The sequence below is a fragment of the Sciurus carolinensis genome, chromosome 2, assembly GCF_902686445.1.
Source record: "Sciurus carolinensis chromosome 2, mSciCar1.2, whole genome shotgun sequence".
NCBI classification, from domain to species: Eukaryota; Metazoa; Chordata; class Mammalia; order Rodentia; family Sciuridae; genus Sciurus; species Sciurus carolinensis.
The window spans coordinates 109,607,175-109,624,726 of NC_062214.1; the positions used below are offsets into that span (position 1 = coordinate 109,607,175).

Consider the following 17,552-nt stretch of genomic DNA (forward strand, 5'->3'; position numbering starts at 1 on the left):
CAACAAAAAGTAAAGAGCGATTAGTGTTTTTAAGCATACTCATTAATTTTTTTAGACATCTGTATTTTTAAAGGAAGAAAATACTGAACATAATCTAAAGAAAAACTGTTGAAATAAAGAACTTAAAAGAAGAAATCACAGAATGATTAAACATTTTGTGCAAGTGCCTAGCATTTTTTCTGGTAGCTTTTTGAAAAATATATGAGGTCTTGCTTTGTTGTACAAACAGGTCTCAAACTCTTGAGCCTACAGGTATACACCAGCACACCCACTTCCTATGGCAGTAGTGCATTAGATGGAGTAAAGGAATGAAGAGATAACTCAAGAAGATCAATCAGTAATTAGTTGCCTTAGTCCTGAATGAGGCAATGAGAAGTAGTGGCAATAGGCATTGAAAAGTCTTCTCTAAATGCTTTTTTAATGACTAATTGGGGAAAATAAACAGAGCCAAGAGATTGCAAAGGAAATATTACAAAGAAAGTGTAAGCATATCCAGTATTACCATTTACAAATATAGAGAGGTTAAGAGAGAAGACAGAAGATAATGGATTCAGTTTCTCTGTAATTTCATGCTGTTTGATGCATAAGGAAAATTATAAACATGGCAATAGAGTGAGATTTATCAGCTCTTTCTAAGAATGTAACTATGCAGATAGTCATAAGATAAATAAGAACTTAGAGGATTTTTAAAATTAAACTTAATTTAATTTAATAATTTTCATAAAACCTTGTTCCCACTTTTATCAAATGTCTGTGGATTACTAACAAAGATTATGAATTGGACCATATACAAATCTCAGAAATTTTCAAAAATAGAACTGTCCACAATACAGTAAATCTAACAAAATATCCAGAAACCTAACAAGTTAGGAATATTAAAATAACTGTTCTAAGCTGGGCACAGTGATGGCGCTCAAGTGGCTAAAGCAGGAAGATTGCAAATCCAAGGCCAGCCTGGGGAACTTAGCAAGATACTATCTCAAGAAAAAAGGGCTAGGGACATAGCATAGTGGTAGAACTCTTACCTAGCATGTGTAAGGCATGGGTTCAATACTCAGTAGTTTAAAAAAAAAAAAAAAAAAAAACTGTTCTAAATGCTAGGAAAAAAACTTAATAAAGAAATCACTGATTATTTAAAAAATAACAATGAGAATAGTAAAGATCAAAATCTATGGAATATGGCCAAAACCATACCCAGAATACAGTTCATGCCCCAAAAGGGATGATCACATTAGGATTATCTAAGGGTACAGTGATAGAAATTTCTTACATTAATAGGTTGAAAACTGATATGATTGTTACAATAGATATATTTATTTATTTTGCAGTGTTGGAGATAGAACCAGAGCCTCATAGTATGAGGCCAGTGCTCTACCACTGAGCTATATCCCCAGCCCAATAATACATTTTTTAAAAGACATTTCCTAAAAAATCCCAATATCTATTCCTAATAAACATAATTTCACAAAAAGCCAGAATATCTAAAGACACTAAAAAGTAAATAATAGCAGGCATATTTAAGGAATCAAAATCTGAAGAATGGTTAGTACAGGCGATGAGTTTCCTGGGGTGGAGTTTCTTCTTTATTTCCCAGCTTTGACCCAAGACCAACCTGAATCACAGAACTATACAACAGACTTGAACATACACCCACACAAAATAAGATATCCCTCTTATTCTGGCCAAAGGACCAAGAATGAAGCCCCTCAGAGCTGGAAGATAAAGGGATATTTTATATATATTTATATTTTATTTTCCTTTGGCCCTGTCCCTAGATAAACCCAGTAATGGGTCTGCCATAGTGGCCATGTTGACACATAAAATTCTAAGAGTAATCCTATCTATTTAGCCAGGGTAAATGGGAGAAGGGCCCACCAACCCCCTCCGTGTTCCGAAGAAGGTGAGAATAATCTTCATTATTTCTGTTTGCGTCATAGCTCTACCCAGGGACAGCCCCAGTCACTTAGATCTGCCTGACAGCATGTGAGACTAAAATTGAGAGAAACTTGCCATGTTGGTCAGAGAAACTGGGAAAGACAGTATATGCTAGAGAGTATGGGAGAAATCCCAGACAGAAGAGAGGAAGAGAGAGAGATTTTGAATTTTTGAGTTTTAGGTTCCCCTCAGCCTGCTTATGTGCCGAACAGGCCCAAAGAGCATAGCAAATGCTTTGAGAAATAAACTGCATTTCAGATACCACTCAAGTTCCAGAATAACCCTTGAGTAGTACATGTGCTGGGCAGGTAGGATAGCAGAGGAACTGAAAGCTAACATGGCTACCACCACTCATAGAAGGTGAGAAAACTCATTGAACCTAAAACTGAGTTGATTGTTCTGAGAGTCTGGTATTAAATCCCACCAAGGTTTCTCTTTTCACCTATCTCAAAGAGAAGCTGTTTGACTACTTTCCTGATCTCACACCACAGAGCAGCTTGGAAAGCAAACTCCTCTACTCTGCTGTCTTGACCTGTGGTTTTTTTCAAAATTTTAATGGGTCCTGGGATCTTTTAATGGGTCCTGTATTGCAAGAGCAACACAGTAGTCAAAATATCCAAGATATGACTCGGGATATAGCCCAGTAGTAGAGTACTTGCTTAACATGCATGGGGCCCTGGATTCAATATCCAGCACAGCAAAAAGAAAAAAAAAATTCAGGATACAATCAGAATTATTTGACATATAAAGAAAAATCTAACCAACTCTCCAGAGGAAAATGCAAGTCTGGGATGTTGTAAATGTTAAACTTATCAGACAAAAAGTTTAAAGCAGTTATGGAACTATGAAACTGAAGGTCAAAGTGAATATCCTTGTAATGATTGGCAAGATAGGAGTTAGCAGAAAGAAAACAAATATTGAAACATGGATATAATAGAATTGAAAAAATGCTATATGAAACAAATTAATTGGATAGTCTTAGTAGTAAAGTAGAAATGAAGAGGTGTCAGTGATTTTGAAATTAGGTCAATGCAAATTATCCAGTCTAAAGAATGAACAGAAAAGAGATGGAAAAAACAGAATAGCCTGTGTGATAGTTGTTTTTTTTTTTCTTTAATGCAACATTTATTTCTTTAAAATTCCAAAAAAGAAAGGAAAAAAAGAGTATAGAGGAAATATTTGAAGAAATAATGGCTGAAAACTCCCCACACTTGGTGAAAGATACACATATACATATTCAAATAGTTCAGTGTACTTTAAACAAACTTAAAACCCCACTCAGACACATCATAACCAAGCTGCTGAAAACAAGAGATAGAAAAATCATCAAAGCAACTGGAGAAGAGGATCCTGCTCCATATAGGAAAATAATGTACAAATTTGATGAGTAAATAAAGCCACAAAAAAGTTAGGTCTCAAAGCAGGCAGCTTGGTTCCAGATGCTTTTTTTCTTATTCACTAATAATATACTGCTTTGCTAAGAGAATACATATACAGTGTTATTAAAAATGGAAATACAGAGGGACAGTTGCTGATGAGGAAAGATATTCAATACTAGGTGAAACAGCAAACTGGAGAACAGCATTGTATGATGATATCTTTTGTTCAAAACAAAACAAATCAAAAATGGTATGTGTAACATTTCTATGGAGAAAAAAATATCACTCAAATGTCATCTGTGATTGTGTTGGTGGGAAAAGTAAAGGTGATTCTTTATTGCTCATTAGCATTTTCTAGGTTTTCTAAAATGACCATGTATAATTCAAAAAAGAAACATTATTGTCAGAACTAAACTTATTATTCTCTTTCTTTTCCTTTTAAATTGTTAGGAGAAAATCCAGCAATTCCTGTCTTGTTTAATCAAGGGATGGGAGATTCCACTTTTGAGTTTCATTCAATCCTGAGTTTTGGAGTTCAGTCTTCGTAAGTATCTAAATAATTAAAAGAAATTTGTAAATAGGTAATAAATAAGAATGAGAAACAGTTCTTCCCTCTTGCTTTCCTTCTTTATTTGTAAAATTGTTCTTTTATCCCATTTTTCTTTCATTTTCTCCAGAGTGTTATTTTTATTAGCAAAATTAAGTGCTTTGAGATATAAAAATTGTATTAGGATGGATCTTGCTTTTGTGTAACAATTTTTGACCAATAAAAAATGCCATTTCTGTGTGGTCCAAGCCATACAAGGACCAGAATTCAAGAGATTTCACTTAAAGTCACATCTGACTTTCTCTGAAAAGCCTTAGTTCACACTCCTCCACCCCCATTTTTTATTTTCATGGATGTAAAATTGAGGCATTGGCTTTCCCTACCTATCTCACAAAGTTATTGGAAAGATATTTTTGTGATGACACTTAAAACATATAGTATGTCCAAATCAGGTATTATTTTGTGAATATGACTATATAGAGTACTTTATTCTGTTTGTATTCCTTATTTATATTATCTGTCCCATTGCTACTAAAAATATTTATTACAAATAGAAGTTCATAAAACCAAAAATTTTCACTCCAAATACATATTATCTGTCACTCATACACATAAACACACACCCCTCTTATCAGTGAACACAGAAGTATTTCTTGGTCTGTTTCCTAGACACCAAAATTGGGTCAGATCTGTTTCCTCTGAATTTTATTCCCTTCTAACCGATCTGTCCCTTAATTTGGACCTGAACCCTTCCAGCTATAATCATTTACTGCATCCTTAATGATAAACTTATATGGGGTCTCTTATCTTGTGTAACTTATATGGGTCTTTTATATTATGTAAGAGATATTTAGCTTTTCCCATCTTTTATCGAATAAATCTTCTACAGAAGTTCTGGTCTTTAATTTGACAAACAGCAGTTTATGTAAGTCAGGAGTTCAGTTGTTTCTATTGCTTCATCACCTAATGAGCCTTCTTAGGAAATAGCTCTTTTTACTAAATTTTTGTGTATTTTTTTGTTCTATTTTTAGGATCAAGTATTCTAATAGTATCAAGGAAATGGTCATTCTCTTTGCCACAACTATTTATAGAATTGGTCTAAAAGTGCCTCCTGATGAAACAGATCCTCGAGTCCCCATGATGACCTGGAGCACATGTGCTTTCACTGTACAGGCAATTGGTAAAGTCTGTAAGAAAACTGGCTTGGAAGCTGGGCACAATGACACACACCTGTAATCCCGGCTACTCGAGAAGCTGAAGCTAAAGGATATCAAATTCAAGATCAGCCTAGACAACTTAGTGAGACCCTGTCTCAAAATAAAAGGGCTGGGGATATAGCTCAGTAGTAGAGCACTTACTTGTCTGGTTTGCAAAAGACCCAGATTTCTATTGCTAGTACTATATACCTAAGCCCAGTGACTCCAGAGACTCAGGCAGGAGAATCATAAGTTTAAAGGCAGCCTAAGCAACTTAGTGAAACTATCTCTCAAAACAAAACCAAAAAGGTTGGGGATACAGCTCAGTGGTAGAGTACCCTAGGTTCAGTCCCCAGTACCAGAAATACCACAGGGGCAGGGGTAGGGAGAAAGGAGAAAGGAAGGAAAGAAAGAAAGAAAAAAAATGGTTTGGAGGTTTTAGTGAAATAATTAATATTGATTGACTAGAAAATTCTTTCTTTTCCTGATGGCACAGAATAGTTTTCCTTGCTTCAGTGAGTATTACTAATATTTCAGTATAGTAGTATGACTTGATGCCATTAGGTCTGAGAATTTTTTTATATTGATCTTCTTTTAACTACTCCCATATGTGCATTTTGGTTTTGGTAGTAATTTTTAGGAACCTTCTGCATTGTCTACACTTTGAAGTATTTTTGTAACAGTATGCTATTTCATACTTGGAATTAATTGCATTTTTTACCCAAAATATTCCTACATCAGTAGATATCAGGTTTTAGAAATCACTTCCATAGTTTCGGTATTTTCAATTTTATCTTCTTTTTTCTATGAATCTATTCTAATTCTTTTTAAATTATAAAGTTACTTGCATCTGCCTTACACACTTTTTTTTTTTTTTTTTTTTTTTTTTTTTTTTTTTGTGGTGCTGGGGATCGAACCCAGGGCCTTGTAGGCAAGCACTCTACCGACTGAGCTATGTCCCCAGCCCTACATATTATTTTTAAGCAAAATGGGTTACTATTACATATAAAAATTACTTTTAAAAATTTCTTGCATTAAAAAATATTAAAATCAAACATGTTTTTTGCAAGAATTCTTTATAGGTTGCTGTAGGAACTTTATCATTTATACTAGTAATTTATAGATTATCTACATTTGCTTCTCTAATATTCTCTCAAGAATGAGAGCATTTTGGCATATACAAACATGAGACATTGAAGAGGAAAACTGCAAATCATCTGATCAAAAATATAATTAATTGGAGACCTGGGTATATAACTCAGTGGTAGAGCTTTCCCCTAACATGAGCAAGGCAGTGGGTTCCAGTTCTGCATGCCTATAATCCCAGTAGCTCCAGAGGCTGAGGCAGGAGGATTACAAGTAAAGCCAGCCTGGTAACTTAATGAGACCCTGTTTCAAAATAAAAAATTAATAGGGCTGGAAATGTAGACCATTAGTAGAGCACCCCTGGGTTCAGTTCCCAAGACCCCTCAAAAATACATATATATTTAAAATTGAAGAATATTTGATAGAAAATAAGTATAATATATAGTTGTTGCAGTATTTATTATTTTTATGTTTTTCTTATTTTTTAAGAAAACCTATTGGGTGATGAAGGAAAACCTCTGTTTGGAGCACTTCAAAATAGGCAGGTATGTATATATAAGTAGGGTTTGTGTAGTTCATGGAATACTTCTTTTTAAGAGACGATTGTTTTTTTTTTTTAATCTTCCTTTCTTTGTAAAGAACAGAATTCTGTAGGGAGTTAAAAAGAGCTTTTTCAGTCTCATAGGAAATGGCCTATATTGTGCACTTCACAGAATTTACTCAATCTTGGTGGATAAATGTATTTCACACAGAGATTTCAGGTGATACTTGATTACTTTTCCTCATCTTCTCTGTGTATTGACAAATCAGAAACCTGTCATCTCTTGTGTTTTTCCCTCTCACTAATTTTTTACCATCACAGCACATTGAATAGTTATGCTCGTTAGCTTAGGCAAATGATCATACTGAATTCAGGAATAAAACTAAGTCATAACTCCTCCATGGGTAGATCCTGACACTACACAGGAGTATACTTCTGCCTCAGGCCAAAGCCTTTTAACATAGGCAACCCTGGAAAACAGTATTAAAGAAATGTGCTCAGTAGCCCTGTGAAAATGAAATGGGCAAGTAAAGATTCCCTAAACCATTTCCCTCTTATTTTCCTGATAGTTAGCATAGCAGACTTGTAATCCATAGTGTGCTTCCCATCCTGCTATTAGGGAAGCAGATGTATTTCATTGGTTTTCTTACCATCATTTTAGAATTTCTAGAAATACATTTGCACAGACCTAAATAGAATAAATTAAGCCAGACATTTAAGAAAATGACACTGAATAAAAAATGGGTACTCATGGGCTGGGGATATAGCTCAGTTGGTAGAGTGCTTGCCTTGCAAGCACAAGGCCCTGAGTTCAATCCCTAGCACGGCAAAAAAAAAAAAAAGGGTACTCATCCAAGCACACCTGTGCATGCCTATAATCCCAGCCAAGCACCTTGGGTTCAATCCCTGATACCATTTAAATAAAAAAAGGGCTGGGGTTGTGACTCAGTGGTAGAGCGTTTACCTAGCATGTGTGAGGCACTGGGTTTGATTCTTAGCACTGCATATAAATAAATGAATAAAATAAAGGTCCATGACTGGGGATATAGCTCAGTTGGTACAGTGCTTGCAAAGCAAGCACAAGGCCCTGGGTTCAACCCCCAGCACTCCACAAAAAAAAAAAAAGAAGTCCATCAACAACTAAAAATATATTTTAAAAAATTAACAATTTTAAAAAAGAATTTTGTAATTAGAATGTAAAGTATATAATACTTGTCATCTTTCCTTATCATTTTACATTTTATTTCCCTCTTACTTACAATCTAGCATAATGGTCTGAAAGCATTAATGCAGTTTGCAATTGCACAGAGGATTACCTGCCCTCAGGTCCTGATACAGAAGCATCTGATCCGTCTCCTGTCAGGTACAGTCTTTTCTGAATTACTATGTTTTTGGTTACACGTATATTTCTGCCGTATTTCTGGCAGTATATTTCCTTAGGAAACAACACACTGCAGTAGTTGTTAGTACTCACTAATGAAATCTTCATGCCTACCACAGATTTACCAAAAATAAAGTGCACAAGTATCCCTTTAGTACTTGCAACTTTATTTAAAAATCATGTATTTTCCAAGTATTTTTAGCTTATATTCCATATTCCTTCTCTTCTCCTGGGTCATTGAACCAGTATCCTCAACCACGAACATACCTGTTTCCCAAATCTGGTTAGAAAAGGGATAGACTTGGATAGATCATTTTAAAATTTCATTTCATTGTCAAGTCAAAGTCATGTAAAATAATAGAAATGCCAAGAGTGGTAATGTCAGAACTCAGGCCTGTGTTGTTGTTGTTGTTATTGTTGTTTTATAATAACTTTATTTATTTATTTTTTTCTTTGGTGACTGAGTATTGAACCCAGTGCCTCACACATGCTAGGCAAGTGCTGAACTACTGAGCCACAACTCCAGCCTCAGGCCTGTGGTTTTTCTTGTTTGTTGGTTTGTTTTTTAGAGAGATAGGCTATAACTATTTCTTGCTGATTTTCTTGCATTCAAGTAAGCTAGAATTATAGTAAGGGCCCATGTGATATTCTCAGTATAAAAATAAAAAGGATGTGATTACATTTTGGTAGTCTACATTTCCATTATGCATTTAAAGTTACTACAAAAGCTCCTCTGGGCCCAAACAAATCAATTTATTCATAAATCCAAAATGTCATTAATGGGGGTTTCAGCTTGTTCTTCCTACATAAATTCCTACCAAATAACGAGTTTTTTAAGTTTTAAAGCCAGATATGTTTTTTTCCTAGCTGAATTAGCAGTCATTTTTCTGCTAAGATAGAGTATATTATTTACCTTGAAAGTTTGTTGAGGTTAGTTTTTCCTCTTTACTAATCCCCACAAGCCTCTTAGGAATCTCTTCTTGAGTAGCTTTCTGCTCACTCTGATGATATGATGACTCCACAACTCAATCCAAAGCTGCCTCCCAACTTTCATTAGAACTTTTCAAGGCTTAGTTTTTTCTATTTTCAAATTAACTTCCAGCTGTTTCCTGAATTAGCTCATGATAATAGGAATCTAAGATTGAAGCTGTTCCCCTAGCCACACACTTCAAAAGTTGTTTTATTTTGCTTACTTTTTTTCTCTTGTTGGCCAGTTGCTCAGGCCCAGAACTTTCCATGTTACACATGCCTATCTTTGTTCTTAGGGCCCCTTCCTATTACTTAACAGTTTATTTTATTTGCATATTACTATTTTGTTTTTGTTTTTTAATCTTTTGGTATCTCTTTCATCTCAGTCATAATCTAGATACCTTGTTTTACTAGGATTTCCAAACAGTCTCACTGCTTTTGTATTTATTGCACATTATGGAATTTGTAATATTCAAAATATCTCAAGTGCCAAACCAGAAGACTAAACATCATTACAGATGACAGACAAAAATGATTATGATAGCTAATAGTTTCTGATTAGCAGTAACTGATGGGATTGATGTGCTTTTGACTTGTAGTGTAGCTTTGTGCGTATTATGAAATTTTTTCACACAAAAATTTATTAGCAGGGGCATCTTTATTTATAAGGCATTGCAACTATAAACAATATTATAAGATTTGTTACATATTTGCCATTTTAAGATTTGTTTTTTTAACTAAAGAAACAACCTCTATAAAAGTACACATTAGAATAGTATATTCAGATAGACAATTTTGATGGTAGTGGCACCTATAGAGAAACTTGATATTTGTGTGTTATGTGTATGATGCTGGGGATCAAACCCAGGGCCTCATACACGCTAGGCAAGTGTTCTACCACTGGGGCTACATCCTCAGCCCCCATGAACTTATTTTGATAAAAATAGAGGGTCTTAATGGGCTAAGGACATACTTTAGTGATAGAGGGCATGTCTAGCATGCACAAGGCCCTGGGTTCTTTGCTCATTACCACCCCCTAAAAAAGTATCTTAAATGCCCCAGAAGTAAATTTCAACTTTATGCTTTAGGTAATTAGGAATGTTTGAAAAGTTTTTGAGTGATGTGGTATTCATGTGTTATCAGTTACAGACATGCTAGTTGATGTATCAGAAATATTGAAAATTTTCCACATGAGGAAATGAGACCTGGAAATAGCAAGTGACTTGTCAAGGTCACACAGCTAGTTAATGGCAAAGCCCTGTGATCACTTTAGTTTGTTTTTAACATAGCCAGTATTAATAACATTATTGAGTGACTCTATGCCAAGCTTGGGACAAGTTCTTCAGAAGCATACGTGAAAGGACTTCTCAAGAGTCTGGTAAATAACATAGACTTAGAGAAGTCACTTTGCCTTGACAAATACTGGAACCCATTTCAGTCTGTCTCATGATCTTAACCTTTATACTTTTTGTTTAGAATCTTGGAATTGAGGTTAAGAAATTGACCTAGGCTGAAAAGAGTCTTCCTCATTTTAAAAAATGATAATTTTGCCAAGTGCAGTGGTGCACCAGTAATCCCAGCAACTTGGGAGGTGAGACTGGAGGATGGTACGTTTGAGGACAGCTTCAGCAACTTAGACCCTCTCTGAAAATAAGAAATAAAAAGACTGGGGATGTAGTTCAGTGGCAAAGTGCCCCAAGGTTCAACCCAGTATAATAATAATAATAATAATAATAATAGTTTTATTAAGATAGAATCAATTCCCTCATTTTAACATAAATATAAATCATTCCTGTCGACTTGACTTCTTGATTTCACTTTCTTGCTACTTTCCTGGACTTCTGAATTTATTGCTTTTCCTTAGATACTGATCAGATAAGAAAGATCATAGCTTTTGAGCTGTCTGCATTTCCTTCAAGTCATTTGTTCATATAAACCATTATCAGTTTTATTAAGGAGAATGTTCTGCATCCTCATTTCATCTAAATTGCTTTGCACACTTTCCCTGCTCCCCACCCCAATCTGTTCATATAATACATATCATAGAAAATTTAGAAATGTGCAGTTTAGGGGGATACAGGTAGAGGCAACATTTTGTAAAAGCAACTCTTCTTGTTCAGCATTTTTTGGGTTGTGGGTTCCTTGCTGGAACTTGAACCCAGGGCTTTATACATATTAAGCACACGCTCTACCACAGAGCTACAGCTACAGCCTAGCAACTATTTCTTCAACAGTCTGTATTTCAATTATCCCAGTTTATTCACTTTTCCTCCTAGATCTTATCTTTCATTGAATATCTTACATTGTATTCAAGACTTTCTTGTAGCCTTTTAGCAATTCAGTTTATCTTATATTTCCCATATCTTAAAGGTGAATATACTGGTTTCTGTGTTTTATAACCATGTTTATATTTTCATTTTAGATGCTTCTGGTTTGCATTTTATTTAACTCCAATGCTGTCTTACTGACTGAATTACATTAACTTTTTGTTTTAGTTGTTCTCCCTAATCTAAAATCAGAAGATACACCATGCCTTCTGTCTATAGATCTGTTTCATGTTTTGGTAAGTGTTTAGTTAAAAAAAATTTAAACCCAGGATCTTAAGCATGCTAGGCAAGTGCTTGTAAGAAAAAAAAAATTTTTTTAAGTCATCAAATTTCTAATTTTATGTTTTTCTCCTTCAAATATATGCTCTCTGTTCAAGATTTTAAATTATTGGTGTTCCAATGGAATATTACTCAGCTGTAAAGAAAAATGAAATTATGGCATATGCTAGTAAATGGATGGAATGGGAGAATGTTAAGCTAAGTGAAATAAGCCAGTCCCAAAAAACCAAAGACAGAATGTTCTCTCTGATGTGTGGATGCTAACCCACAACAATGGAGGGGAAGATTAGAAGTTCTTTGAATTAGACAAAGGGGAATGAAGGGAAGGGAGGAGGAACAGTAACAGAAAAGACACATCTTTCCTACCCTCATATATAAATACATAACCAGTATAACTCTACATCATGTACAACCACAATAATGGGATCCTAATTAGGACAAGTTACACTTATTCTATGTATGTATAATATTTCAAAATATACTCTACTGTCATGTAAAAAAAATAAATAATTAAAAAAATAAATTATTGGTGTTCATCCTATTAAGTTTGGTCTCTTATCCATTCTGCTTATAATTAAGTGTAGATTTGACTGAGACCATCAAAACAACTTTTTTGGGGGGAGGCGGGTATTGGGGTTTGACTCAGGGACACTTGACCACTGAGCCACATCCCCAACCCTATTTTGTATTTTATTTAGAGATAGGGTCTCACTGAGTTGCTTAGCACCTTGTTGTTACTGAGGCTGGCTTTGAACTTGCCATCCTCCTGTCTCAGCCTCCCCAGCCGCTGAGATTACAGGTGTACTCCACCATAGGAGGCTCAAAACCACTTTAAAAATGAAAGTACATTTACATTTTACTTTGAAATTGGTCTTGTTAGTTATATTAGTTTGTATATATTCAAACAAACTTTTGCTAATTCTGTATTATGCTTCCTTTCTCTCCCCTCTTTTCTTTTTTTTTTTTCTTTTTTTTTTTTGGTGGTGCTGGGGATCAAACCGCACTCTACCAGCTGAGCTATCTCCCAAACCCCCCTCTTTTCTTAACTTGTTTTTATTTTAAGCAGTAAATCACATGATGAGCTATCTTAAAAATCATTGTTTAAGTGATAGGAACCAGGCCACAGGTGCATTTAGTCTTTCCCAGAACATCTGTGGACAGATGGCAACTATATTGTGAGTTTCTTGCAAAACTTTTCCATCCTTGTGATGATCTCATTTCTTTAAACCAAGCTCTATAAAGAAAGCAACAGTGAGGTTGGGAGCATGTAGTTGCAGTTATGCTGGCTGGGTTAGCCAGCATCCCTAACCCCACCCCATCCCCATTATCTAGGCCTCTACTGGGTGATTGTCAACCCTGACTCTCTTTTGAAGTCTCCTGGGGAACTAGGGAAAATGCTGATAACTGGACCCTATCTCTAGAGATTCAGATTTGGTTGAAATGGGTTGAAACCTGTGTGTCAGTGTTATTTTAACAGTTCTCCAAGTGATTGTAATGTTGAATCATCTGATGAACCACACAGTTGATCACAACCTAGAACTCAAATAAGTGGACTCAGCAAAGGGATAACATTTGTTGATGACCTTTGTCCTCCATTTATGGTACATTATATTCTAAGATATTCTGTTGAATAACTAGGAAAAACATGGTTATTTATAAAACAAACCACAAACAATGCAGCATCCATTGCCCTTTACATTTAATTATGAGATTAATCCATGTTAGCCTTTTGTTGTTACACATGTTGATGCCCATTTTTCTCTCATAGGTAGGTGCTGTGTTAGCATTCCCATCCTTATACTGGGATGACACTGTTGATCTACAGCCTTCATCAATTAGTTCTTCCTATAACCACCTTTATCTCTTCCATTTGATCACCATGGCACATATGCTTCAGATACTTCTTACGATAGACACAGGTAAATTTCTCATCCAGGTGCTATAAATGTTAATTTATAAATAACATTTGATTGTGTTTTACTGGCAAATTTAATTATGCTTATAGTTAATCATATTTCTAAATCTTCTATTATATCTTTTGTCGAATGATTATTCATTTGTGTCTTTACAGATGCCATTTAAACATACAAAGGTAGAATAAATGTGAAAAGGATAACTACCTGAAGACACTTGATTGTCTAATTTGTAGCTGTTCTGCAGATAATGCAGAGACTGTTTGAGCCTACTTTTCCCTTTTTTCCCCCCAAATTTCTCATTCTCACGTTCTCTCTAAGGTTTATCTCTACCCAAGTAAGCCTGTCCATGAAACTGTTCTTGATTCCTCCAACTAGAATGGTAGTACTTTGTTCTCCTTGTAGTATATACCATATACTCCTGTTTTATAGTTATTTATGGTTATAGCTTATTGTTGTTTCCCTGCTTCTTTCTCCCTACTCCTCCATCCTCAGTATAAGTTTACTGATGGTAGAGAATAATCAAACTCCAAAATCTTCCTTGTTACCAAGTATCTAGCAGCCTTTGTTATACTGAATATTTAAATGCTCATTAAGTGATTTTTGAGTGAATGACATAAGTACATTATTCATAGTATCATTATTTAGAATAACAAAAAAACAGAAATAATTCAGCTATCCATAAATGGGTGAATAATCTGTGTGTATCCATATATTGAAGGGCTATACAGCTATAGGAAGAAGTGAACGACATCTGTTTACATGAAGCAATATCTAGTATATATTAAATGAAAAAAGATTGGAAAACATTGGCAGTAGTTTGTAGTACCCTTGTGTAAGGTATTTTATGTGTTTATATGCTTCTGTATATTCATATTTGCCTATTTTTTTTTTTATAAAAGAAACAATAGACATATAAACTAAAAATGGTTGCCTCAAAGGTAAGGTAAAAGACATAGGAATTTGAGCAAAGATTCCAGTGAATATCCTTTTTAAATACAGTTTGATTTTAAAGCCCTGTAAGTGGTTTATTTAACTAAAAAGTAATAAAATATGGGAAATAATTTTTAAAATCTGAAAAAATAAAGTTTTATTAAGCATATCAAAAATGATTACTTCACATGACTTTAAACATAGTATTTTATCTACACTTCCACTGGAATATGCTCACAACAAAAGAAATATGCTTCCCCTGCATCTTAAATTGGATTTATATTAATGGTACTGGTCATAGTTAGTGTTATGTCATTTTGAAATTATTATAGGTAATTTTTTTTTTTTTTTTTTTTTTTTTTTTTTTGCGGTACTGGGGATCGAACTCAGGGCCTTGCGCTTGCGAGGCAACCACTCTACCAGCTGAGCTATCTCCCCAGCCTATTATAGGTAATTTTTAGGATAAAATAATGTCATTGAGAACCAAGCTTTTTGGTACACAGCAAAAGAGAAATGAATAAAATCTTTAACAGCAATAATATTCCAGTCAAAATTCCAGCAAGTTATTTTGTAGATATGGACAAAGTGATTCTAAAGTTTATATGGAGAGATGAAAGACCCAGAATAGCCAACTCAGTACTGAAGAACAGAAAAGTTGGAAGTCTGACACTACCCAACTCAAGAATTCTTACTTGTTGATAAGAGTGCAAAATGGTACAATCATTTTGGAGGATAGTTTGGCAGTTTCTTACAAAACTGAATGTATTCTTATCATATGATCCAGCAGCTATGCCCTTTGGCATCTACCCAAATGAATTGAAAACTTAGGTCTACATAAAAATCTATACTTGGTGTTTATAGCAAGTTTATATTTATTCATAATTGACAGACTTGAAAGCAACCAAGATGACTTTTTTGGTGGGTGAATGACAAATAAATTGTGATTCATCCAGACAATAGAATGATATTTAGTGCTAAAAAAGAAATGAGCTATCAAGCCATGAAAATACATAAGGAATCATATACAAAGTCGAAGAAGCCAATCTGAAAAGGCAACATTACTCTTAAATCCAACCACATGATACTTCAGAAAAGACTGAACTATGAAGACAGCAGAAAGATAAGTGATTGCCAGGGGTATGAGAAGAGGAGAAGATGAATAGGTGGAACACAATGAATTTTTGAGACCGTGAAATTACTCAGGACAGTACTACAATGGTGAATACATGTGTGTTTGTACCAACCAAGAGGGAACCCTACTTTAAACTGTGGAGTCTGGGTGATAATGATGTATCAATGGAGGTTCATGAATTATAAAATATGTACTATTCTGGTGCTGGATGTTGATATTGAGGGAGATTGTGCATGTGTGGGAACAAGGTGGTATATAAGAATTATAAGAATTCTCTGTACCTGCTGCTCAATTCTGCTGTGAACCTAAAACTACTCTAAAAAGATTAAGTTTATTGATTTAAAAAAAGTACTAGTCATCTTTTTACATGAATGCATTTATCAAACTCATCAAATGGCTTTTTTAAACATTTTTTTTTAGATGTTGATAGACCTTTATTCATTTATTTACTTGTGGTGCTGAGAATTGAACTCAGTGCCTTACACATGCTAGGAAAGCACTGTACCACTGAGCCACAACCCCAGCCAAATAGCTTTCTTTTTTTTTTTTTTTTTTTTTGGTGCTGGGGAAGCACTTTACCAACTGAGCTATATCCCCAGCCCCCCAAATGGCTTTCTTAATATTGCAGTTCATCATATGTTAAATTTTCTTAAAATACTCCCTCCACAAAAAGAAGAAAAAACCTATACAAACATTGAACTCTTTGAGTTTTTTGTTTTGGTTTTGGTTTTGGTTTTGATTTTGGTTCAGGGAGTTGAACCCAGGCCTTTAGATATGCTATTGGTAGAACATACCCTACCAATTAACTATCCTTCCAGCCCCAAACTCTTAATATTTGAATTGAGAAAAATCAGTATGAATTTATAATATATTTTCTGCTTTTTAAAAATAAAGTGTGCTTCTTAAAAAGATCTTACTTGGGAACTTAAAAGATCTACCAGTATTTAAGATAAGACAAAATCACTTGGGGTAATTTTTAATTGTGACCTTTCAGATGAATTTTTGATTGCATAAGCAAAAGCATTTTTAAAACAACAGAATGCTAGCCAGGCATGGCAGTACAGATGTGTAATCCTAACAACTCAGGAGGCTGAGGCAGGAGGATCGAAAGTGCAGGGTCAGCCTCAGCAACTTAGCAAGTCCCTAAAAATTTAGCAAGGCCCTGTCTCAAAATAAAAAAGGGCTGGGAATGTAACTTAGTGGTCAAGTGCCCCTGGGTTCAATCCCTAGTACCAAAAACAAAACAGAGCACTATTCAAATGTGCTATAACCATCCCTCATCCTTCACAGCAAACTGCAAGGTAGGCATTTTAATCTCTATTTTAAATATAAGAAAACTGAAGTTAGAGAACTCAGTGACTTATCCAGAACCTTAATGTAATAAGCAAAGTTGGCAGTTACTGGAAAGGTTTTGGAACCTTGACATTGAGGTGCAATTTGTAAACTGGATAGCAAATTCATAAATTCATCTTGCAGTGTTTATTTTTCAGGCCTCCCTCTTGCTCAGGTTGAAGAAGACAGTGAAGAAGCTCGTTCTGCATCTTCTTTCTTTGCAGAAGTTTCACAGTATACAAGTGGGTGAGTAACATTCCATTTGCTAGTTTACTTAGATAACATTTTAATAATTCTGTGTCTTTGTTCAGTTATTTGGCATTATAACATTTTTTTGGTATCAGGGATTGGATCCAGGGGTGCTAAAACCCTGGGCCACATCCCCAGCCCTTTTGTACTTTTCATTTTGAGACAGGGTCTTGCGAAGTTGCTTTGGGCCTTAGTTGCTGAGACTGACCTTGAGCTTACCATCCTCCTGCCTAAGCTGGGATTATAAGTGTGTGTTACCACACCCAGCTGGCAGTATAACTTTTGAACCATTTTAATTCCAATTTTAAAAAATCAGTCAAGAACTTTTAGTATGTGACTTTGCTATAGGATAG

The 17,552-nt window shown here is 34.8% G+C and overlaps 1 protein-coding gene across 1 annotated transcript in view; it reads left to right on the plus strand.

Annotated features, from left to right (window-relative positions):
- Ubr1 (ubiquitin protein ligase E3 component n-recognin 1) overlaps positions 1-17,552 on the plus strand; it is a 178,747-nt gene that overhangs the window by 143,195 nt on the left and 18,000 nt on the right. Inside the window, 7 exon segments of the mRNA XM_047538461.1 lie at positions 3,765-3,858; positions 4,893-5,041; positions 6,633-6,688; positions 7,951-8,047; positions 11,530-11,597; positions 13,409-13,559; positions 17,109-17,196. Of these exon segments, the coding sequence (XP_047394417.1) occupies positions 3,765-3,858; positions 4,893-5,041; positions 6,633-6,688; positions 7,951-8,047; positions 11,530-11,597; positions 13,409-13,559; positions 17,109-17,196 (703 nt within the window).